The sequence below is a fragment of the Diospyros lotus genome, chromosome 3 (genome assembly GCF_014633365.1).
Source record: "Diospyros lotus cultivar Yz01 chromosome 3, ASM1463336v1, whole genome shotgun sequence".
NCBI classification, from domain to species: Eukaryota; Viridiplantae; Streptophyta; class Magnoliopsida; order Ericales; family Ebenaceae; genus Diospyros; species Diospyros lotus.
Window position 1 is genome coordinate 1,941,857 of NC_068340.1, and position 25,367 is coordinate 1,967,223.

At 38.7% G+C, this 25,367-nt stretch overlaps 1 protein-coding gene across 1 annotated transcript in view; it reads right to left on the reverse strand.

The window, feature by feature from the left end:
• The window catches only part of LOC127798203 (piezo-type mechanosensitive ion channel homolog), an 84,248-nt gene that overhangs the window by 27,318 nt on the left and 31,563 nt on the right, over positions 1–25,367 (reverse strand). The window contains exons 16-17 of the mRNA XM_052331590.1: positions 13,031–13,426; positions 11,584–11,742 (exon numbers count right to left, since the gene is read on the reverse strand). Coding sequence (XP_052187550.1) covers positions 11,584–11,742; positions 13,031–13,426 — 555 coding nt within the window. The remainder of the gene's footprint in view (positions 1–11,583; positions 11,743–13,030; positions 13,427–25,367) is intronic.

A 25,367-nucleotide genomic window follows, 5' to 3' on the forward strand; every position in this document is an offset into this window, starting at 1 on the left:
ATATAATCCATAGCGCTGAGTAAAAAAGAGACTTCCATACCTTCCTTTGACCTTTACCCCGAGCAAAGAAATCCCACTGCTCAAATAGACCCCTAATTGATCTCGGACAAACCCACTCAAAGCCCCACCAACTAAAGATTTGATGCCACAAGCACAAAACAGCCTCACAATGGACGAAGAGGTAGTCTACAGACTCCGGAGCAGAGCCACAGAAGACGCAAATCAGATCATCCCCCTGCAAGATTCCTTTCCTACTCAGGTTGTCCTTCGTGTTAATTTTACCCCAAATGACTAGCCACACAAACAGCTCCACTTTTGGAGGAGCTAGGCTGCCCCAAACACAAGCTGCCACTGAATTAATTTGAGGGACATTCAAACAAAACATTAGGGAGCAAAGCCTCTCATTGAATGAGTGGGACGAAAAGGAACCAGCTGCATCAAGAGACCAAAAGACCGTATCCCTCCTCCCCTTCACTAAGTGAACTTAGGAGATAACTCTCAACAGCTTAGCCCGGATGGACTCTTCTCTGACAAGAAGCGGCCTTCTCCAGCTAAGGCTCCAAAACCAATTGTTAATCACCCAAAACCCTAAGTCTGCCACTCTCTTCCCTTTATCCAGGGACACCGAATACAGTTGAGGGAATAAACTCGACAGAGAGGTGGAACCCACCCAAGTGTCTTCCCAAAATCGAGCCAAGTCGCCCTTACCCAGCCGGATTTTAACCCCTTCCATGGCCACAGACTGAGCCTCATCATTGCTAGAATAGGAGACAACAATGCCCCTCCACCAAGAACTGAAACTTCGCTTAACCTCCACATCATTGATTCCAACGAAGATACCATTATGCCTAGCCGCAATGACTTTACACCAAAGTTGATCACCTCTACTAATCATCCTCCAAAGCCATTTAAAGAGCAAGGCTTTGTTTTTGGCCAACAGAGACCCCACCCCTAGCCCACCCAGCTTCTTAGGCAACTCAACCAAATCCCATCTAGCAAGAGCCATTTTTGCCACGCTCTCGTTCCCAGACCATAAGAACTTTCTTTGTAGCTTAGCAATCTGTTTCGCCACCCCAACAGGAATTCTAAAGAGAGACATGCAGTAAATTGGCAAATGGTTCAGAACCGATTTTATAAGAGATAACCGGCCAGCCATAGATAGAATCCCAGCCTTCCATGAAGCCAATCGACTCTTAATCCTGTCCACAACCGCCTTCCAAGCCACAACCCTCTTTGGATTAAATCCCAGCTGGAAACCCAGGTATGAAATTGGGAAAGGGGTAGATTTACACCTCAATAGAGTTGCAGCCTCCATCAACCAATCTTGGCTAACATTAACTGTAGAGAGGCTGGACTTTTTGAAGCTAATACGCAAGCCAGACATGAGCTCAAAGCATCTAAGAATCCGCTTGAGGGCACGCATACTTCCTAGATCAACTGGGCAGATCAATGCGTCGTCTGCAAACTGGAGAAGAGGGATTTGCATAGGAGGAGACCCCACCGAGATACACAAAAACACATCTAGATTCATGGCCTGCGAGAACAACTTGTTAAGCCCCTCGGCTGCCAATAAGAACAGGAGAGGGGACAACGGGTCCCCTTGGAGAAAACCACGCTCCATATCAAACTTACCCGCTATTGAGCCATTCACTAACACCGATATCTGCTGATTCAAAACATTGTTTCTTATCCAACCTATCCATTTAGCCCCAAACCCCATAGCTTCCATCACCCCCTTGAGGTACCCCCAATCCACACTGTCAAAAGCCTTACAGAAATCCAGTTTAAGGAAAGCTACCTTTTCCTTAGCCTTCTTAGCCGGTTCCACCACCTCACTAGCAATAAGCACTCCATCTAGGATCTGCCGACCCTTAATAAAGGCACTTTGGCAGTCACCAATTAGGGGATGGATAACCGAGCCCAGCCTGATAGCAAGCAGCTTGGATATAACCTTCTGGTCTCAATGTCAAGTTCAATCAGGTTAGGGTACAAATATTGGGGAAAGAGAAGTTGTTGTCACTTATTGAAGTCTTCTCTATAATTTGGGCCAAGTAGAGCAGAAGGTTGATTATGCTTGACACCAAACAGCTGAAGGTTCGGCTATAATCTCTACAAGGACCACAAAAGATGGAACTAAGGGTATTCACTCAGGACATGGCAACAAAACTAAGAAGAAGGGGGCAGAATTCACCAAGTCTCCTAACTGAGAGGGACTTTGGTGCACTTACTGCAAAAAATTCCGCCACACAATAGAGAATTGTTTCAAGCTTCACGAGAAGGCACAAGTCCTGGATCAAAACAGAGGATCTAAGGGATGTCAAATCTCTAGATCTGACTAGGAGTCTCTTTCAGAATTTAGGAAGAGAATTGGCGGGAAGAAGGGAAATGAGAGAGAGAGATAAGAGAGAATAAAGATTGAATTAGGAGGGAAAGGACTTGTGGATTAATCTTCACATATCCCCATCCTTGTGAGCAGCTTCTTATTTATAGGGGTTGGTTACAACTAGAGACTTCCTTTAACTACTTCTCTAGAACCTCCAAGTGGACTGCCATGTGCCAAGTGAGCTTATTACAGTTTCACCAATCTCCCCTTATACCTGCTATATTCCTCTAATTACAGACTTGCCCTTGGGCTATGACAAGGGACAACACCAAAGCAGAGTACATTACACAAATGGAGAAGACACTCCCCAAGAAAAGGCTGCTTCTAGCAAGGCATAATTTGGAGAATTGAAGAAAGAGGAAATTAACAAGCTAAGAGACTGATAGGACACTGATAATCGAAGGAACTACAAGCTGGAAATTAACAAAATGAAAAGAAAGTGGACTTTTGAGAGGTCCACACTCTCCCAATATCCTCACTAAAATATTCCCCCTTTCTACTCTATTTACTTCTCTTTTTTATAGGAATATGTTGCCCTCACATCCCCCCCCCCCCCCTCTTTGCTCTTCCCATTCTACCCCTTAACTAAATTTGTTAGTCTGCACATGCACCAATTGGCCTTCTCCTATTTCAATTCCTATTCTATCCTTATTGCTGGTAGCGGAATATTATGGGCTGCCTATCAATACTCCCCCCACGGAACTCACCTTGTCCTCAAGGTGAAAAACAGGGAACTGTTGTAGGGTTCCCAGGTGGTCTAGGACCCACTTGGGCTTGGAGTATGTGAATCTTGTCTTCAATTCGCTGGGTTGTCTCCGTAATTTGCGATAGACCCGATGGCCGTAACACCCTAACTTCTGCCCTGATTTTTGGCTTCAACCTATTAACAAATGTGCCCTCCAGTATGGCCACTGAAACTTCTCTCGCCAGGGCCACCAAAGTCTTCAAGAGGAGGCAGTATTCCCGCATGGAGTCATCCTGCCTAAGGGCCAAAACCTTTCCTCCATTGATCCCTCTTGTGAAGATCGAACTCGTTTACTTAGGTGGATCTTTAGATCCTCCCAATTTCGAACTCCCTTTCGTCGAGTCTCCCATTGAAACCACACCCAAGCCCCTACTTCGAAACACAGAGCAACTGACTCGATTTTCTCCTCCTCGGATAGCGGATTGATAGAGAAATATCTTTCGGCTCGAAAAATCCATTCATCCATATTTTCCCCTTCAAAATTCGGCATCTCCATCCTTCTTCCCCGCACTTCTGACCGCCAGTTCCCTCCAATTCCACCCTCGAACTCCCCACCCATCCCGATTCCAGGTGATCCCTCAGAATTCTGGGTAAATTCCGAAGGTTTATCTCCCGCCTTCTCTTTGCTCTTCCTCTCCTGTTCTTGATCCTCCCACTTCGTCCTCAAGTATGCGAACTGGTCCAACATGATTGCTACATTCCTTTCCATCGATTGCACCTCCCTCTTATGGCGTCGACTCCCTTTTGCATCCCCTCCATCTTCCCCTCTTTAACTCCCCAACTCTATCTGACAAATTCACCATTGGGATCGTTAGCCAATTTCTCAGAGAATTGAGCCCTTGACAATTGATCCGTGAATCAGTTGTTGGATGTGGAGAAGCTAGACTCCGCTTGGCCCGAAACACCCAACTGTCCGGTTTGTCTTATTCAAACACTGGCATCTCTAGGTGTCAGCCCCTTTCGTCCGACCTCCCATAGACGTCGTACTCACTGCCAGCTTCCTTGTGCCGATTTCCCAGCTCCAGCGTGGCCCTCTCAGTGAGGGACGACCCCATCAGTAAGTGCTCGCCAAACTATTTCCCCTTCCTCCCTTTCTCCTGGTTTTTCCGTCTCTCCTCGTTCTTCCTCTCCCATTCCTGCTCTTCCCACCTCGTTCTCATCCAAGCGAACCGTTCCAGCAAGCTTGCTGCCTTCTTCCCCACCAATTGAACCACACCCCTCATGGCATCAAGTTCCCGTTGCATGCCTTCCATCCTCCCTTCCAATTTTCCTACTCGGTACGTCAAGTTCACCATTAGGATCGATGACGCTCTGATACCAAATTGATAGGACACTGATAATCGAAGGAACTACAAGCTAGAAATTAACAAAATGAAAAGAAAATGGACTTTCGAGAGGTCCACACTCTCCCAATATCCTCACTAAAATATTCCCCCCTTCTACTTTATTTGCTTATCTTATTTATAGGAATATGTTGCCCCCACATGCCCCCCCTCCCCCCCTCTTTGCTCTTCCCATTCTACCCTTTAACTGAATTTGTTAGTCTGCACATGCACCAATTGGCCTTCTCCTATTTCAATTCCTATTCTATCCTTATTGCTAGTAGCGGAATATTATGGGCTGCCTATCAAAGACCTTATTAATTCCCTTACTCCATCCTCTAATTAAGTGTTCATTAGCTCAATCTAGTGTTATTAAAGGCCCAAGGCGCACTAAGGCACACAAGGGTTTTGGAGCCTGAGGCGCAAGGCGAGGCACGAGCCTGGTGGAACTAGACGCAAGTTAATAAAAATAAATAAATAAATAAATAAAAATATATCCTAGTTGAAGAAAAATGTATAAAATAAGACCTAACTTCTAATAATATTTTAACAAGCATGTTATAAAAAAAATATAAAATTCAACATATGCTAACTATGATATTTCCATGCTAGATCTTTTCTTCTACAAGCAGAGCTACTATCAGGATTAGGATCAATAGTGTTGGATGACATTTTAAATTTTTGATTCCTGCAAGATTCACAACATGTCAACAACAATACCACTCTAAAGACCATCTTAAGAAAAACAAAAAGATAATACTCAAACTCAAACAAGTACCAATCATCATGCAAAGTTCTAAATAAATACATAAACACTACAAGTCCACAATCAAGAAAATGTTTTCATTTTGAAAAATATTATTTTCTAAGTTTAGAAGATTAACACATTATAAGGAGACATATAAGAAAATGATTTCATTTTGAAAAACTATCTCCCGGTATTTTGATAGCTAATATTCATTGTTGTTAAAATGATTTTTCATGAATTTTTCAAGAAATAATATGTATGTATTTTGGGGGTGGTAAAATTGCTAAATCCCGAGTTTGTACTAAAATCAAACTTCTATTTTCTTATTGTTATGGATTTTGATTTTTTAGATATTTTTATTGAATCCAAATGGGGGGGTACTTTCTTATTTATATTTATGTATTAAAGTAAATGGAAGGTAAAATATAAATTAAAGAAAATGTTGACACTTATTTAAACTAAAGAAATGTAAATATGTTGTAATGTATACATGCTAGAACCGAGAAGAGGAGAGGTTGGAACCAAGAATGGCAGCTGGTTTCGGTGGGCAGTGGGCTGCTTGACAACTAATTTCATGAGGCGCGCCTTTAACATCTATGAGCCCAAGGCTGCGCCTGAGGGCCTGGGCAAATCTCGCCCGCCTGGTTTGTTTCTAGGCGCCAGGCTTGCGCCTGGTATCAAGGCACACCTTTAATAACACTTAGCCTCAATTAGGTAAGTGCCTTGTCTCCTATAGCTTTAATGCCTCAAAGGTGTTTCATTCTAACTCTTGGGTTGTAGACTCAAGAGCTACCGATCACATAACTCATAGTCCAACCTAGTTTGATTCCTCCAAACCTAGTCCCGGTAGTAGGAAAATTACAGTTGTTGATGGCTCTTCACTATTGCCAACCAAGGAGGGGTCAATTTGACCCCTACCCCTCTTTTGAAAAATGTGTTGTATGTGCCTAAATTATCCACTAATCTGATCTCTATTCCTCAAATTACCAAGGATCTCAATTGCAAAATAACCACTTTTCTACGCATCGTGTTTTTTAGCATTTGGTTACGGGGAGGACAATTGGATTTTTTGAGAGGGATGGGCTCTACTATCTTGAAGAGATGAGTGACCGTACGGATAAAGAGAACAAGTTGTCCCTTTCATGTTCAAATTTCTCTTCCAATACTTTCAGAATCTGGCTTTATCATGATCGATTTGAACAAGTTGTCCTTCACTGTTTAGTAATGTTAATATTGATAGTTTCCATTGTGAAACGTGTGAAATTGCAAAACATCATCGTGTGTCATTTCCATTAAGTAATTCAAGGTCTTCTATGCCTTTCTCCCTGATTCCCATTGATCTAGAATTCCTAACATTGTCGAGGCTAGGTGGTTTGTGTCTTTCATTGATGTTGACTAGAATAACTTCCTCATGAAAGAAAAATCAAAAGTCAACCATATCTTCCCCACTTTTCACAAAAATGATTAACACGCAATTTGGGGTGTCTATGAAACATGTTAGATATGATAATCCAAGAGATTACTGTAGAAAAATAACCTCTTGCTAGTTGAATTTTTCTTAATCAATCTCGAATGAGATCCTAAAATATATACACAATGGATCTTAAGAATTCTCCTAGATTTTAGAGATTATATTCCTACTTTGTAGAACTAGGTTACAACAAACTTATATACAAACAAATCAAACCAAAAAACTAACTAAAAAGATAAAATACAACAACAAGATAAATCAGAAAGATAAACTAGCAGATAACGAGCAGCTCCATCACAATAAGCACACACAACCCACCAACCCATCAATCAAAGGGAGGGAATTATTCATGAGACCTTGTGTGTTGATATAGCTCAACAAAATGGAAAAGTTGAAAGGAAAAATAGGCACTTACTCAATGTTACATGGGCATTCTTGTTCAAAATAATATTCCGAAACACTTTTGGGGGGAAGCTATTTTAACGACAGCTTACTTAATGTTGAATTTTGCATTGAGTATAGAAGATCTAGAAGATATCAATAAAGCCTTGATCGGTCTCAAGCAGCAGTAGAGTTAGTTAGGTTTAATCTAATAGTATCTTGTAACCTAGGGGTATATTAGGTATTGTTATGTCTTTTTTTTTCCTAGATGTTTCCACCAAAAAAGTGTATAAATATAGGGCTGGGGCAGTCGCTTGGGGGATGATCCTTCATTCCGCATACAAGTATAGTTCAGAAAAACTGAGAGGAAAGGCTAGATAGAGAGAGTTCTTTGTAATCTCGTTTGAGCGGTGTACTCGTACTATAGAGGAGAGGGTTTCTTGTACTGATTTGTTGGATTTCTAATGGATTGATCTTGGATCAAAGAGACTAGATATAGGATTGCTTACAACAATCTGAACCAGGATAAAATCATTGTCTTCTTGTGTGGTTTGGTTGCTTCTTTCCTATTTCATTATTGCTTTCAATTCTTTTCTTTTTTTTTAATTTATGTTGATTGTGATTGAATCGAGTGAGGGTGTGTATTTGGTTGTGATTAGAGTGATCCTAGTGCTTCTAATTGTAACACTTAATCAATCGGATAACATCTAGAGTACTAGGAAATCGATGTTCTACACGTGCTCTCAAAATTCTATCCTGCTTTCCATCCCCATTCAAAATTACAACCTAAAGTGTTTGGTTGTGTCACGTTTGTCACGGTCATAATCACCATAGGGGTAAACTTGATCTAACGACTCTAAAATGTGTCTTTGGGATACTCTTAACACTAAAAAAGGTTATATATGCTATCATCTTCCCACTCAAAAGTTATTTATCTCTATGGATGTCACCTTTTATGAAAATGCATCATGCTTCCACAACCAAATCCTTTATCTTCAGGGGGAGAATTTCAAGGAAGAAGATAAGGGGGAATTCCTTCTTGACAGCATTCCCATATCCAACACATCTGGTTCGATTCCAAGTCCTTCCCAAGTAGAAATTCCTCCCTTGAACTTGAAATTGACACTACTTCCCAAAGAGCACCTGGAATCGATCCTGAGTAGGAAACCAAACCTAAAAATATCCAGGAAAGGCAGCAACTGGATTTGGATCCTACTAAGCCACTGCAAGTCTAATCGAGAAAGAAGAGATGTGCTTCTAAACCTTAGTAGATTCATGAACCCATACCAAAACCAAGTATTGCATCTCCTCATTCTCCAAGTAATGCATCTTCCTATTCTCCTTCCTTTGGATGAGTCACACTCTCATGATTTGGATTTTCCTATTGCTATTAGGAAGGGAACTCGAAAATGAACTCAACACCTGATTTCTCATTTTGTATCTTCCCATAGATTGTCTCCTTAGTAAAAAACTTCCCTTACTACCCTACCCTACACTCCATTGACACTCCTTAGATCTTACAATAAGCATTAAGGAACAGGAATAGGGTGCAAGCTATGAAAAAGGAATAAATGCCTTAGAGAAGAATAAGACATAGGAAATTGTCACCTTACCTAAGGGAAAAAACCAATGGGATGCAAATGGATATTTACCTTGAAGTATAAGGCTGATGGGTCCTCAGAAAAGTACAAAACTAGGCTGGTTGCAAAAGGGTATACTCCAACCTATGGGGTAGATTATTGAGAGGCCTTTGCCCTAGTTGCAAAAATGAATACAATAGAAATATTGTTGTCCCTAGCTGCTAACTCTAGTTGGTGTTTACTACAGTTTGATGTGAAGAATGCCTTTTTGCATGGAGACTTGGAAGAAGTGTTCATGGAACCACCACTCGAATTTGATTAACATTTCGGTAAATATTAAATTTGCAGATTGAAAAAGGCATTATACGGGTTGAAGCAATATCCTCAAGCATGGTCTGGGAGATTTATGAAAGCTATGCTAACAATGGGGTACAAACAAATTCAAAGAGACAATAATCCGTTTAGAAAGTGGAATGACAGTCCTACTTGTGTATGTTGATGACATCATGGTAACCATATATGATCCAGCCAAGAGAGAATCTCTCCGAAGATGCTTGGTTAAGGAATTTGAGATTAAAGACCAAGGGAGGCAGAAATACTTCCTAGAAATTGAGGTGGCTTACTCAAAGGGTTTTTTGATTTCTCAACAAAAATGTGTTGGATCTTTTCAAGGAAACCGGGACTCCAGGCAAGAAGTACTCCCATTGAGTCGACCCACAGAATGGGTAAAAAAAGAAGAGAATGGTGCAGTTGATAAGGGGAGATATCAAAGACTTGTTGGGACATTAATCTACCACTCCTACACTAGACCAAATATAGCCTATGCAAAGAACATAGTAAGTCCATTCATGCATGAGCCAGCACTGGTATAGTGAGTCCATTCATGCATGACCCAAGGGAAAAGCACTGGCAAGCAGTTCATAGAATTCTACATTATCTCAAAGCAACACCAGGACAAGGGATCTTATCCAAAAGAGGTGAGGAACTTGGAAGCTTACACAGATGTTGACTATGTTGGCTCTCTAATGGATAGAAGGTCTACATCCGACTGTTATACCTACCTTGGGGGTAATCTAGTAACTTGGAGGAGTAATAAATAGAATGCGGTTGCATTATCTAGTGCGGAAGCTAAATTTAGAGCTATGGTAAAATGGGATTTGTGAACTTTTGTAGTTCTTGATGACAACAAATCTGCAATCAACATTGTACACAATCCGGTCTAGCATGATCGCACTAAACACATTGAGGTGGATTGGAATTTCATAAGGAAAAGTTGGATAGTGGCTGATTAGTATTCCCTACATGCCTTCAGGAAATCTTGTATGGTCACTGGTCTTTCCCTTGTTATTACCTTTCCTAATTCCTAAGATTAGTTTCCTGATTCTTTTGGGGTTTAACTTACCAAATATAGTCTCTCCTATGTGTATAAATGACAGGTGTATTATCAATGAATATAAGAAACTATTCTTCTTCTTCAAGTACTCTATTTCTCTCAAGCCATGAAGTCCAAAGTCCACTAAATAAGACAGAGAACCAAAATCTTTTGATAGTTTTCCCAGGCATAACACCCCCCCCCCCCCCCCCCTTGATCAAACATCTCCAATATATTCTTGGGAGCCATCCAACATAAACCCCACAATTGAAAAACCTCACACTAGAAACTCCAACTTACCTCACATTGGAGGAAAAGGTGATCCATAGATTCATCAAAGTGGCCACAGAAAGAACAATCAATATTATCGACATTTAGAATCCCTTTCTTCACCAAATTCTCTTTGGTGTTAACTTAATTTTGTTAAGGAGTGACAACCATATAAAAACTTCCACTTTAGGCAGAGCGAGAATAAACCAGATATTCCCAAACGACCCAAAGCTTGAAGACCCCTGTTGAAAACCACATTCCTAGGCCTATTAATGCCATCGAGAAATTGCCCTTCACAAAATCTTTGTATGCATGTGGTTCCGGTCCATGCACAAGGCAGCCACAATACACAATCCAAGGAAAAATAGCAGCAATAACCCCCCCCCCCCCCCCCAAACCCCCGGGAAATTTCTATTACCATGCTTTTTATGCAGAGAGAGCATAAGGCTAAAAAGCGACTTTTTGCTGCTAAGTAAAAGGGAAGAGTTTAACCTTTATTTGCTAAATTGGAAGAATTCTTGTTTCCACAGCAACTGCAGAAGAGAGAGGATTGACTGATTTTTTTATGAATTTCCTTCCAGGAAATTTCCTTGGAGATTTGCACTTTAGGGAGAACTCAAGTTAGCTATACGGGTGGGGAGGCCTCTAGGTGGGTGTGGACTTGAGGAGTCGGCTGTTAACAAAGTTTCTTTATTCTTGGGGCTTATGAAAAGAAATTAGGAAAGGGTGGAATGAATTATTCAAGCATGTTCATTGAATGAACTGTTAAATTAAACTGTTCTGACGTTCAAACATTTTTGTAATATCTAACAAGGATCCAGCACATTTCCTTTAGAAAGTGATGCACAGAGCATTAGCTATGTTTCAACTACTAACAAATGCCAACACTCATTCGCTGTGACCAACACTCATTCGCTGTGATTACCTTACTTCAGTTAGATTTGAAACAGCCAAGAGCTTTTCTTAGGCTATGACCAATTAACAATCATAATAATAGCTGGAACCAAGGAAGCTTGGCTCAAATGGTAGTGGAATTGTGTTTGATATAATATTTGAAAAAAAAAGAGCTCTTGTACATGAAGGTTCATTCTTTTAGGGTTTAGGCACATGTCAAGGATGGATCTTATGTGGACAATATTTGGGGTTACGAGACAATACAAAATTTTTAGTATACATGGAGGTTGGGGGCTATGTTTTCTATTGTATACTCTTTATATTCAATAGGCAGCATCTCCTTTCCGTTCTTCTTAACAAAAATAATTTACTTATCAAATACATACAACCAATAGAATCGGCTTTCTACATTCTTACCAGCATAGGAGCCCAGATGATGCAGATTAATATGAAGAACAAACATATCCCATTGCAGAATTTAGTCATCTTTGTTTGCTTCTCTCCTTGTATGTGTCTCGCTCTATTCAAGATTGCATCGCATTTCACAAGGTACAAGCTTGCATTTATATCTTCCAACTAAATGGGAAGCAAAAGTATCAGTTTCCCAAACAAGAATTCAAACTTCTATGCTACAAAAAAAGCAAATAAATAGTTAATATTTACTAGAAAGGTAAAAAACAGTTCAATTCAAACTATTCACGAGTATAATGTTGTATTTTTGGCAGATTAACAACCTGCCACCAATGAGGCAAATATAGATGATAAAAACGTATGTGCAGCTGAATGATGAGACCATGAAGAAACACCAACAATAACAGTTAGTCCAAAAAATAACTTGTATTCCAAAAACAAGAAGCCAGTAAGCAGGTGATAGAAAATAAGGGATTACATTTTTTTAGTTTTCACACTAAAAAAATAATTAACTTAAAAAATCCCAAGATTTTTGAGTCTTAGATTCTCAGTTTCTACTAAAAATTTCATCTCTCTTTCAAAAGCGAACAGATTTCAGATGATAACTATGTCCAGCATCTGGTAATCCTAAAAGGTCATAAATACAAAGAAAGCTATAAGAAGGCTAAGGTGCCATAAGGACAAAATAATGCACTTGTAAATCATATAATGTTCTAGTAAATCATAAAAAGGAATCATGATTTCCAGATTTAAAATTGGGAAGCAAAGTACCTGGACAAACTTAAAACTGTAACACAAAGGTACCTCAATATTTACAGAATCCAGTATCAAATTGATCAGTTCTACACCTAACTAGAAACTCAAAAGAATGCTCTATATACCTCTCAGTCTAATGCCTAGATTGACAGTTTCATACTTTTCTAACTGTGATTGGATGTTTCATCAATTGTATACTTGTGTTTATTCCAACCTAACTGCATGAGTTGCAGTAAAAGCATTCAAAATGGCACCAGAATCTTTTTTGTTTATTAGTATTATTATTTTGCACTTTTCTTGAGCATCCAGGCAACACATTGCTCAAAAGTAAACATTTAAAGAGACACAGGGAGAGACATATACAGAAACAGAGACAGAAATAACCATATGATACAATAAAATAAATAGGGCACACTCATGTACTTTAAGGACAATCACACTCACTTTGGCAAAAAAATCCTCTTCAGAAGAAGGGGGATCTCATCAGCATCATCAGTATACTTGAAAGTTTTGTGCGATTCTTTTCCATTTTCAACTCAATTTTACTTTTCTTAAACAATAATACTTGAAAAAAGGCTTATAGAGTTTAGGATGATAAAAGCAGTTTCTAAAATAGGGGCTGTTCATTGCATTAGTTTCATGGTCAAACCAAATAGTTTGGATGCAGTGCAAGAAGTAAACAGTGATGAGAACTAACCTTCAGCCAGTCGTACATTGTTAAAGATGTTGTTGTGCAAGACCAGTCAAGTACACAGCGCAACTCATAAAGGAATGGCAGAGCACGATAGATCCGGTAGCCTATATAATTAACACGTGAAACTTTACTGGTAAGAAACTGACGATACAGGGTACTTTTATGAGGAACCCCATATCTGATCTGTATGGCTTGCAGTGCCAGAGAAGCTGCTTTTGTTAGATAAATAGCACGAAGTGCCAATCTTCCAGCTTGCCGATGTGAAGATTTCATATTCCAAGCATACTCTGTTACTGAATATGTAAAGAGTATGAGGTTGAAAATATAGAAGATAACTTTTCCTGTGGCAAATGAGCACAGGTAAATAATGCGATCAAGCACTATCAAGAAGAAGATAATCTGCATGAAGAAAACATTACAATGGTTAGGAAACTAGAAAGCATGCAACGTCCTAGCCCTAATATCTGATTAGAATGTCTTGAGCTTGTAAAACAACCAGTTAATTCAAAAGAAAATAGAAAACACTGCAAACAGGAAATATCATAGAGCCCACATGGGCAGCCATTATGGATTAAAATAACTAAATGGATGGACTCATGAAATCTCCAACATAACCTACCATAAATTAGACTATTAGTCACTTGCCTCAATACCTCACGCTATAAGAAGGGTGAAAACTTCCAACAATGTGGTCCAAGATGGATCTTTGATTCCATCTATGATCTATTGATAGGAACTTCAAGCAACACTGAGTACCATGCTGGGCCCCAGACAATCTTTTTTCTGTTTATGTATGTATATGATCCTAGTATCAAACAAAAAAGAAACACATAAAGGAAAGAATAGTCTAGGAATTGATCAGTCAATTACAACAACTTGCCTGGACTGAGTCAATTCAATGGCTAAAATGTAGAACTCCGCCTTTTTTTATAGGATTGAATCTGAAGAATATGCTTATTGGCAATGTATAAAGTTGTACTAATATCAGCCATTATCATCAATACAGAGAAAAACAGCACTTGCAAATAGTCTGCTGACCAGCAAGATGACCACAAAGAGTCCAGTTTTCAAGTACAAGAAGAATACAAGAGATTTACATGTGAAGTAGGAAGGACCCTGGGGCATGGCTTGTGCAGTCAAATGGTCTTCTGCAGTCTACTGTTACTGTTGGATCTTGTGAGGATTACCAAGGGAAGATTGGAAGATCTGCTGCTTATTATTTTTAAAAGTCTCTATAACCGGATTAGGATACCTTCCTAATCCAGTCTTAGGAAAGTTTCCTAAATATTGTACATATGTATCTTTCCTTTCCTATGCATATTCATTTCCTTTGTTGTATGATTTCTCCTCTATAAGAGGACTGCCGTGTACATGTGTTAACTAATTAAGCAAGTATTCAGTTTTACAGTTATAGTACATGTGAAAAAGGAGAGCCTTCTTTTCTTCAGCTAATAAAAAAAAATTAAAAAAAAAGATAGCCTTCTTTGTACATGTAAAATTGTAAACAAAAAAAAATCTTTTTTTTTTGTTTTGTTTTGCAAGAGCATGTCAGTCCAGCAACATTACAGAGGAACACCACCACCCGGATGCACACCTCATAAAGTGATAACTAGTTAAGTGGCTATAGTATTCTATCTAACAAAGGTGTACTTACTTTGTGTGAGAGTTGTTAAAGTTGTTAGTCTTCATCAGGATTAGAGAAATCAGAAAACCGACACCACAAAAATCGGACTCAACTCGCAAAACTGGATAGGTTTATGAAAGATGGCAACCACAAAAACCTAGCTCAGTAAAGTTCCTTTTGTATATCTTTTATTGTCATTCTTTCCATAGTTGTTGTATCTTACAGATTTGTATTCTTTCCTATTTGTATTCTTTCCTTATTCTAGGATTAGAATCTTGCTAGCATTTAGAAACTTCCTAATCAGTAGAGGAAGTTCTGTATATATATATATATATTACTCTCACAAGGGAGAGAATTAATAAAGGAATTCACATTTTCAGTAAAGACTTTTTGACATGGTATCAAAGCCATCGACCTAGTGCTTCAATTTTTTGTGCGTTCCTTTCATTTTTCCGTCTTCATCGACATATTCTTTCTGTGGAAGAGAATGTTGACTTACTATAGTTGTTATTGTTTTACACTGTGTGTAATCTCTTATGTTGATTATTGGTCAGTTGTATTTCTATGTTATGCTTGTAGTTGTAGATGATTGTATCTTAAATGCTGATGTATTAATTGTGTTAGGAGCGGTTAGGGCTAGTATATTATCTAGCCTTATTTCTGTTTGTCTTAGAGGTTGAAATCATTTTTAATTGAAGTCTCAGAATTCTCTCTCTCCTTTGTTCTCTGTTGGACTTTTATCTTTTGTTTCATGGTATCAGAGCCTGCGACTAATGTCCATGGCTTCCTGTGATTCAACCTAGTCGTCTTCTTCATTGTCCTCTGTGTCCTTGTCTGATTTTTCATCAGTCGCTAAGAATCTCAGTTTCGTTCCTACAAAACTAGATTCGAACAATTATTTGTATTGGAAGACGCAAGTTCTAGCCACAATTAGAGCTTTTGATCTGTTGTTGTTTATTAATAAGACAGATCTTCCATCAAAATATGTCTCCTCTGAGAATGACGAGCCTGTGGTCAATCCAGAATACTTAAATTGGATAAGATCTGACCAACTCTTGCTAGGATGGCTATTTTTGACCATAGACAAGAAGGTTCTTGGTCAGGTAATATATTGTGAATCGACAGTTGAGGTATGGACTACTCTTGAAAGTCTTTATTCTCAACAAACAATTGCTAAATCTTTTTAGTTGAAACAACAACTTAGGTCTATTAAGAAAGATAACATTTCGGTGAATGATTACATTTTGAAGATTAAAACTATAAGTCATTCTCTAGTAGCAATTGGAGAACCTATAAACGATAAGGATCTTTTGATGTCTATTTTACACGGATTAGGCAAGGACTATGATACTATTGTCAGTTTAATCACGTATCAAATGGATGATATAAACCTAGAAAAGGTTCAATATCTGCTTTTGATGCATGAGCAGAGGTTAGCTATGAAAAATGTGGTTAATATGTTGCCTGCTAATGCCTTTGATAATGCTGCTATGAATGTTAATTTTGCCTCACACGTAAATAGAGGAAGTAATGGAAACACTGGTCGAGGAGGTTTTCTTGGAAGGAATGGTGGAAATTTTCGAGGTAACGATTTTTGAGGAAATAGAGGCCAAGGTAGATCTTATGGGAGAAGGATTTATTGTCAACTGTGTGGGAAACCTGGACATCTTGTTGACATATGCTACCATAGGTTTGACAAAAATTTTCAGAGACAATCTTCTGGTAGAGGTGGAAGTGATTTTCAATCTCAGGTTTTACTGGCTAATCATGAGGCTAATGGAGTTTTCTTAACAGACTTAGGGTTTGCACCAGAGACTCACTATGGTTCCTCAACTTCGTCTTTTGACAATCAGTCTCAGCACTCTTCAGCATCCTATCAACCTTTATTCTATCAGCCTCCTTCATCCTATCAGCCTGGTGATAACTCTTGGTGTGTAGACTCAGGTGCTATAAATCATATCACCTCAAGTTTGAATAATCTTTCTATTCATACTCCATATGGTGGTAGTGATAAAGTGGCAATAGGTCTTGTAAGATGCTTCCTATTGCTAATGTTGGTATCAGTAAAATGGTTACACAAACTTATCCTACCTCTGTAATTTCTTTACCTCAAGTTCTTCATGTTCCTAACATGACAAAGAATTTAATTAGTGTCTCAACTCACTAATGATCATAATGTCATTGCTGAATTTCACTCCACTTTTTGCTTGATTAAGGACAAGGATTCAGGTAAGGTGCTGCTACGAGGAATTCTTAAAAATGGCCTCTATCAGTTGGATCCAGCATTTGTGCATGCTGCATCATAAGTTGTTCCTAATTCTTCTTCTTTGGTTTCCTCACCAACGTTTTCTAAGTCATTTGTAACTAGCCCAAACAATTGTAATAGGCAGGCTTTGTCTTCATCTAATAAACCTAGCATGCAATCAGCTTGTATTGATAGAGTTTGTCAACAGTGACATGCTAGGTTGGGTCATCCTTCATTTCGTGTATTACAGCACATTATGAATAAAATCAATCTTCCTTGTTCTTCTACTGATCTTTCTTTTTATGACTCTTGTAAGTTGGGAAAGATGCATCAGCTTCCTTTTTCAAATTGTAAAATCACAGCTTCACATCCCTTGGAACTAATATATTTAGATTTGTGGGGGACTTCTCCTGTTCTTTCTAGGGAAGATTATAGATATTACATTGTGTTTGTAGATGCTTTTACTAGATATACATGGTTGTATCCAATGAAATTTAAACCCGAAGCCCTACCCATTTTTCAAACCTTTCATAAGTTTGTTGAGTTGCAATATCAGTTTAAACTTAAGGCTCTCCAAACTGACAATGGTGGAGAATTTAAAGCCTTTTTACCCTATTTACACACTTGTGGCATTCAACCTCAATTTACTTGTCCATATACACACCAACAAAATGGTGTTACAGAAAGGAAACATCGCCATATAGCTTAAATGGGACTTACTCTTTTAGCCCATGCCAAAATGCCCTTAAAATTCTAGGTAGAGGCATTCCAAACAGCTGTTTATACTATAAATTTGTTACCAGCCTCACCACTTAAATTTCATTCTCCATTTGAGAAACTTTATAACAAACAGCCCAGTTATATGACCTTACAGCCCTTTGGTTGTGATTATTTTCCCTATCTTAGACCCTACAACAAGCACAAGTTCAATTTTCATTCAATTAAATGTGTGTTTCTTGGTTACATCCATCTACAAGCTGGGTACAAGTGTATGCATCCATCAAGTAGAGTTTATGTGTCAAGACATGTTAGTTTTAATCCTGAGGAGTTTCCTTTTCCACATTTATCTTCACAAACTCATACTCCTCAGTTCGTGTCTAGCATGGGTTTGCCCACTGCTATTTTGAATTCATTCCCTTTTTCAGTCAAATCTGGTCATTTACCTCAAGTAGCACCAACTGATTCCGTAGTCTCTTATGCCACCAGTTCAAGTTCTATTGTTCCTAAGCAATCTACTTCAGTTCCTACTGAATCAGCTCCCTTGTCATTTCCTACATCTAATCCTCCTTCAGTTCGAGCTGCTCTAGCACCTTCCATTCATCCTATGCTCACTAGATCTAAAGCTCGACAGCTTTCCCTCACTTCTCCTCATGTCTTAGTGAGTTCTCTAGAGCCCAATTCTATTCAAGAAACTCTCTTAGACTGCAATTGGGTTAAAGCCATGGAGGAGGAATATTCAGCTCTAAAGAGGAACAACACCTGAGATCTTGTTCCATTTTCTCCTGATATGAATATGATTGATTGTAAGTGGGTTTTCCGAGTGAAATATAAGTCTGATGGCTTTATCCTAAAATACAAGGCTTGACTAGTTGCAAAGGGGTTTCTTCAAACACCAGGAATAGATTTTGTTGAAACTTTTAGCCTAGTTATCAAAGCACCTACCATTCGGGTGTTATTTTCCTTAGCTGTATCATTTAGATGGAAAATTCAGCAAGTTGATGAGAATAATGCCTTCTTAAATGGGGATTTAAATGAAGCAATGTTTATGAAGCAACAAGAGGGTTTTATAGATCAGTCTTTTTCTTCTCATGTATATCGGTTAAAGAAATCCCTCTATGGTCTAAAGCAAGCTCCAAGAGCCTGGTATACTAAGCTATGGTTAGCCTTATAGGATTGGGGTTTTGTTAGAACTGTTTCTAATGCCTCTTTATTCATCAAACGAACTCCTAAGTTTGTGTTGTTTGTATTGGTATATGTTGATGATATCTTGATTACTAGCTCGAATTCAGCTGCTTTACATGAGTGTATTCCTCAGTTGGACACTCAATTTTCTCTAAAAAACACTTGGTGCAGTGAATTATTTTCTAGGGTTTGAGTCTTATCGTGATTGTACAAACCTTTGTTTGACTCAATCTAAGTACACCGTAGACTTACTGAAAAAGGCTGCCATGTCTAAGTGCAAACCATGTGCTACTCCCACGAGTGCAACCACTTCTCTAATTGATGATGGAAATCTATTTTCTAATCCTTCTCTTTATCGAACTATTGTGGGCTCTCTTTAATATCTAACATACACTAGAGCTGATATATCATTTGTTGTGAACAAATTAAGTCAGTTTTTGGCCTCTCCTAAGGATCAACATTGGCTGGCTTGTAAGTGTCTATTGCGGTACCTTAAAGGAACTGTTGGGCTGGGTTTGATTTTTACTTCCTCTTTGTTTAATCTGCCATTACATGTGTATACTGATGCTGATCGTGCCAGCTGTAAGGTCACAAGACGATCTACTAGTGGTTTATGTGTTTTCCTTGGAAATAATCTAATTGTTTGGAGTTCTAAGAAACAAACGGTTGTTGCACGGTCTATGGGTGAGGCTGAATATCGTGTTGTAACACAGGGTGTCACATAAATCTTATGGTTAAAATCGCTCTTTTATGAGCTTGGGTTTTCATGTCTATATACTCCTATTCCTTGGTGTGACAACTTAGCAGCAAAATGTATAGCTGAAAATCCTGTTTTTCACTCAAGGACTAAACACATCGAGATTGAGGTGCATTTTGTAAGAGAGAAGGTTGAAGGAGGTGCAATTGATATTAGATATGTTCCTTCCTTACATCAAGTTGTTGATATATTCACAAAAGGATTGTCTAAAGATAGATTCTTCTTTCTATGTGATAAACTAGGTCTAAAAATTCCTCCTACACATCGACAGTTAGCAGTTACAGCTCCTATCTCGGGGAAGTCCAAATTGAAAGGGCATGTAGAAGAAAATGTTGACTTAGTATAGCTGTTATTGTTTTACACTCTGTGTAATCACATATGTTGATTATTGGTCAGTTGTATTTCTATGTTATGCTTGTAGTTGTAGATGATTGTATCTTAAATGCCGATGTATTAACTCTGTTAGGAGCGGTTAGGGCTAGTATATAATCTAGCCTTATTTCTGTTTGTGTTAGAGGTTGAAATCATTTTTAATTGAAGTCTCAGAATTCTCTCCCTCTCCTTTGTTCTTTGTTTGACTTTTATCTTCCGTTTCAATCTTCCTATCTCCAACTACCTTTTGTTCTCTTCATAGCTGAGTTTTTCCTTCTTGTTATCTCCAAAAAGTTGTTGCTTCATTCATAACCTTTCTTTTCGATATGTCAACCACTCCTAATCCGACAGCAACCCCAAAATTGACTGCTACTAGCAGCACAACAAATACTCCATTTGTTGGTTTTGGAAGTATAGGATCAAGAGGAGAATTGCAAAAACTCCAAGCAGCCTATAGGTTGAATGGAAAAAATTACCTAAAATGGTCTCAACTCATCCGCACGTTTCTCAAGGGGAAAGGGAAACTTAGCTACTTGCTGGGAACCAGTCCGAATGAGAGAGATCCTATGTTCTCGACTTGGGATGAAGAAGACTCCTTGGTTATGTCATGGTTGTGGAACTCCATGGTACCCGAAATAAGTGATACAGTGATGTTTCTACCCACAGCCAAAGACATTTGGGAAGTTGTTAACCTCACTTATTCGAAGGTTAAGGACGCTGCCCAAATATACAAAATAAGGACCAAGGTGGCAGCAACCAAGCAAGGGGGGAAATCCATTACTGACTATGCTAACATCCTACAAACCTTATGGCAGGAGTTAGATCATTATCAAAGTCTAAAGATGAAATGCAGTGAAGATACTGCTTTACAAATAAGATTTGTAGAAAATGAGAGGATATATGATTTTTTGACTAGCCTCAACATGGAATTTAACCCAGTAAGAGTTCAAATACTAGGAAAATATGATTTACCTTCCCTTAATGAGGTAATTTCTCTAATTCGTGATGATAGGGTCCCTAGAGAAGTATTATGGAGGATTTTAGAGAAGAAAAAAGTCTGAATAGCCTATACACAAGCCCTTAAGGACATGTATCACGGTGCAGAGACAATAGTCAAAACATGCAGAGAGGAAACTGAACCGCAGTGTTCTAAAAATCGGCCTAGGCAGCCCCTCTAGGCGCCAGCCCAATTAATCGGGCCGCGGTAGCGCCTAAGCGGCCCAAGCGGTGCCTAGCCGCCTAGGATGCCTAATTTTTGTGTTTAAATTTTACCTTTCATCAATTCCGAAGCCTCTTTTACTCCTTTCAATCGTCGCCCTCTTATACTCCTCTTAGCCCAAGGCCACCGCTGGTACCTCCTCACTGCCTCAAGCTCCATCACGACCTCCTCATCGCCTCTACACCGTCAAGCTCCATCCTTGCTACCGCGTCCTCGCTGCGTCAACGCCGTCACCGCCGCTGTCAAGCTCCATCTCTGCTTCCGCTTCCGACCCCCCCTCTCTCTCTCTCTCGCGCGCGCGCATTGTTGGGTCTCTCTCTCTCGTGCTGTTGGGTGTTAGTATTAGGATTTATTATGTTATTTAATTTTTTTTTATTTATATGTTAGATATATATATTTTCTTTTTTATTTATATGTTAAATATATTAGATATATATATTTTTCTATTTCTATTTATATGTTAAATATATTAGATATATATATTTTTCTATTTCTATTTATATGTTAGATATCTATATATATTTTTTCTTTTCTATTTATATGTTAGATATATATCTAATATATATATTAAATATATATATATTTTCATGCCACTTTTAACTTTGATTTAATTGAAAAGAACATCAAGTTACATCATAAAATTGAAAAAAATAAAAAAAATCAACAATTTTTCTAAGCTCGCCTAGGCCCCGCCTAGGCGCCCTAGGCGCTAGGCCCCAGGCGCCCGATTAGCGCCTAGCCCGTTTTAGAACACTGCTAAACCGTTTAAAATTACAATGGGACTGCATCAAGGTTCTGCACTAAGTCCATACTTATTTGCTTTTGGAATGGATGAACTCACTAAACACAGTCAAACAGAGGTGCCATGGTGTATGCTATTTGCAGATGACATAGTGTTGGTGGATGAAACAAAAGAGGAAGTGAACACTAAGCTTGAGTTGTGGAGAAACAATTTAGAATCTAAGTGATTTAAATTAAGTAGAAGGAAAACAGAATATATGGAATGTAAATTTAGTAAGAATGCTAGAGTGGAGGATGTTATAATAAAATTGGAAGACCAAATCATATAAAGAAAATACCATTTTTTATATTTGGGATAAGTGATTCAAAAAGATGGAGAAATTCACGAGGATGTCACACATAGAATTAAGGCAGGTTGGCTAAAATAGAGAAATGCGTTGGGGGTGTTATGTGATAGTAAAACCCCATTAAAACTGAAAAGAAAATTCTATAGGACAGCTATAAGACCAGTTTTGTTGTATGGCTCAGAATGTTGGGCAGTCAAATACCAGTATGAGCAAAAGACGAGCGTAGCGGAGATGAGGATGCTAAGATAGATATGCAACCATATAAGAAAATATAAAATTAGAAATGAAGTTATTTGTAATAAGGTAGGAGTAGTGTCAATCGAGGAGAAGATGAGAGAGACTAAATTAAGATGGTTTGGTCATGTGAGAAGAAGATCAAGAGACACTCCTGTGACGAGAATTGATGAAATTGAACAATTAGTCAAAAAAAGAGATAGAAGCAGACCTAAGAAGACTTTGGGAGAGACATTAAAGTTTGATATGAAGTGTATGGGTCTAATTGAAGATATGATAAAAGATAGAAATACATGGAAGTCTAGAATTCATGTAGCCGACCCCATATAGTGGGATAAATGCTGGATATGTTGTTTAATCTCTCTAAAGACTCCCAGTAAAGAGCTTAGAGATGACAGAAAGGTGGTAGACATAAATACTCTATGGTGTACCTTTTGCAAAAAAACCAAGGCACACCATAGACAAGTGTTGGAGATTGCATGGAAAACCAACTACCAACGGAGGACAACCGAGGGGCCAAGGACATGGTCAAGCCTCTATGGCCAGCAGTTCTTAGGAAAGTGAGGAAAAGAAACCAGAACCGGAAGATGAACTTAATAAGGCTGAAATTGAAAGGCTAAGAGGTTTGTTGGAATCTCTTGACAAAAGGACTGAAAAAGGTCCTTGTTCCCTTGCATTTTCAGGTATTTCATCTCAATCTCTCTCCTTACATGCTTCAAGAATTACTCAACCTAATAAATGGATCCTAGACTCCGAGGCAACTGATCATATGATCCCTTTTTTCCAATTTGTTCATAACCTACAGCCCATGTCCAAGCTCAAAAAAGATAGCCATGGCAGATGGATCATTGACCACTGTTGCCGGTCAAGGACATATCATTCTCAATGAATATCTTATTCTTAAAAATGTTCTCCATGTTCCAAAACTGTTCATTAACCTGATTTCTATCCAAAAGTTAATTTTGAACAACAATTGTAGTGTTAACTTTTCTTCTAATATCTGTAAAATTTAGGGACAGGAGCCGAGGAGGATGATTGGGCTTGCTAGGGCAAAGGCTAGTTTATACTATCTAGATGGACCAAATGGGCAGGAGACAAAGGAGGAGGTTCACCCTATGTCATGTTTAGTTCAGTCCAATAACGATCAGATTTTGTTACACCACTCTCAATTTGGTCATCCTTCTTTTTCTACTATTCGAGTCATGTTTCCAGCTTTATTTAGGGATCTTGATATTAAAGATTTCCAATGTTCTATTTGTGAATTAGCCAAACATAAAAGGGTACCTTATCCTTCATCAAATAAGAGGACTTCCCTTACATTTTCTCTAATCCATAGTGATGTTTGGGGTCCTGCAACCGTCCCCAATATTTCTGGGGCATGGTGGTTTATTGTGTTTATGGATGATTGTACTCAAGTTGTTTGGATTTTTTCTAATGAAAAATAAATCTGAAGTAAGTACAATTTTTCCTTCCTTTTACAACATGATTAGTACTCAATTTGGAGTAGAAATCAAGAGATTGAGGTCTAATAATACTAAAGATTACTTCAATCAATCCCTTGCAACTTTCTTTCAACAAAAGAGAATCATTCATGAGTCCTCTTGTCCCTACACCCCCCAACAAAATGGGGTGGAGGCAAGGAAAAATGGGTACTTACTAGCTGTCATAAGAGCACGTCTCTTCCATCACAATGTCCCTAAGCATTATTGGGGAGAAACTGCCCTATCAGCTACATTTCTTATAAATTGGTTGCCTTCTAAAATTCTTGATTTCCATAGTCCAATTCAACTCTTGACAAGATTTTTTCCTGATCTTCATACTCTTAGTGGCTAGAAACCTAAAATCTTTGGTTGTGTTTGTTCATATTCATGGTCCACATCGGAGTAAGTTAGATCCTCGGGCTCTAAAATGCATCTTTGTTGGGTATTCTTCTACTCAAAAGGGTATAGATCATCCTCCTACTAAACGATTCTTTGTTTCTGCTGATTTGACTTTTGCTTAAAATTTATCCTATTTCAACAATGATCAGGGTATCCAAAATCAGTCCACTACAAATGAAGATCAGCTTCTTTTTCTTCCCAACCTTCAGGCCAATTCTTCTAATTTTTCTCTTGCTGATCCTAAAGATGTTCCTAACATGACTCAGGAGGAGCCTAACCCTAAGACACCTCACCCATTGCAGGTCTACTCAAGACAGCAGCCATCAGCTCCTTGCCCAATGCAGGTTCCTAAATTTAATCCATCTCCTGCACCCGCTGACAGTCCTCAATCTACTACAAATGATGACATTGCCAGCCCTTCTAACCCCCACATCAAGTAACTCTTATTTTCCTAAGCCTATGGATTTTGTTTGCGAACCTCCAAATGACCTTGATTGGCCCATTGCCCTTAGGAAAGACACAAGAGCATGTACCAAACACCCTTTACACTTGTTCTTGTCCTATTCCAAGTTATCTTTTCCACATAAAGCCTTTTTAACCAGCCTTCACAACATTCGCATTCCTAAACATTTTTCCGAAGCTTTGAAGGATGAGAATTGGAGAAATGCTATGCACGTCGAGATGGCAACCCTAGAAAAGAACAATACTTGGGACTTAGTTCCATTGCCCAAGGGTAAACACCCGATTGGATGTAAGTGGGTTTACACCTTAAAGTATAAATCAGATGGGTCTCTTGATCGGTACAAAGCACGCCTTGTGGCCAAGGGCTATACTCAAGTATATGGAGTGGATTATCTAGAGACATTTGCTCTGGTTGCTAAGCTCAATACTGTAAGAGTGCTTCTGTCCCTAGCTGCAAATTTAGGCTGGTCACTTAACCAATTTGATGTTAAAAATGTTTTTTTGCATGGAGATCTAAAAGAAGAGGTGTACATGGATTTGCCACCAGGGTATAGCCC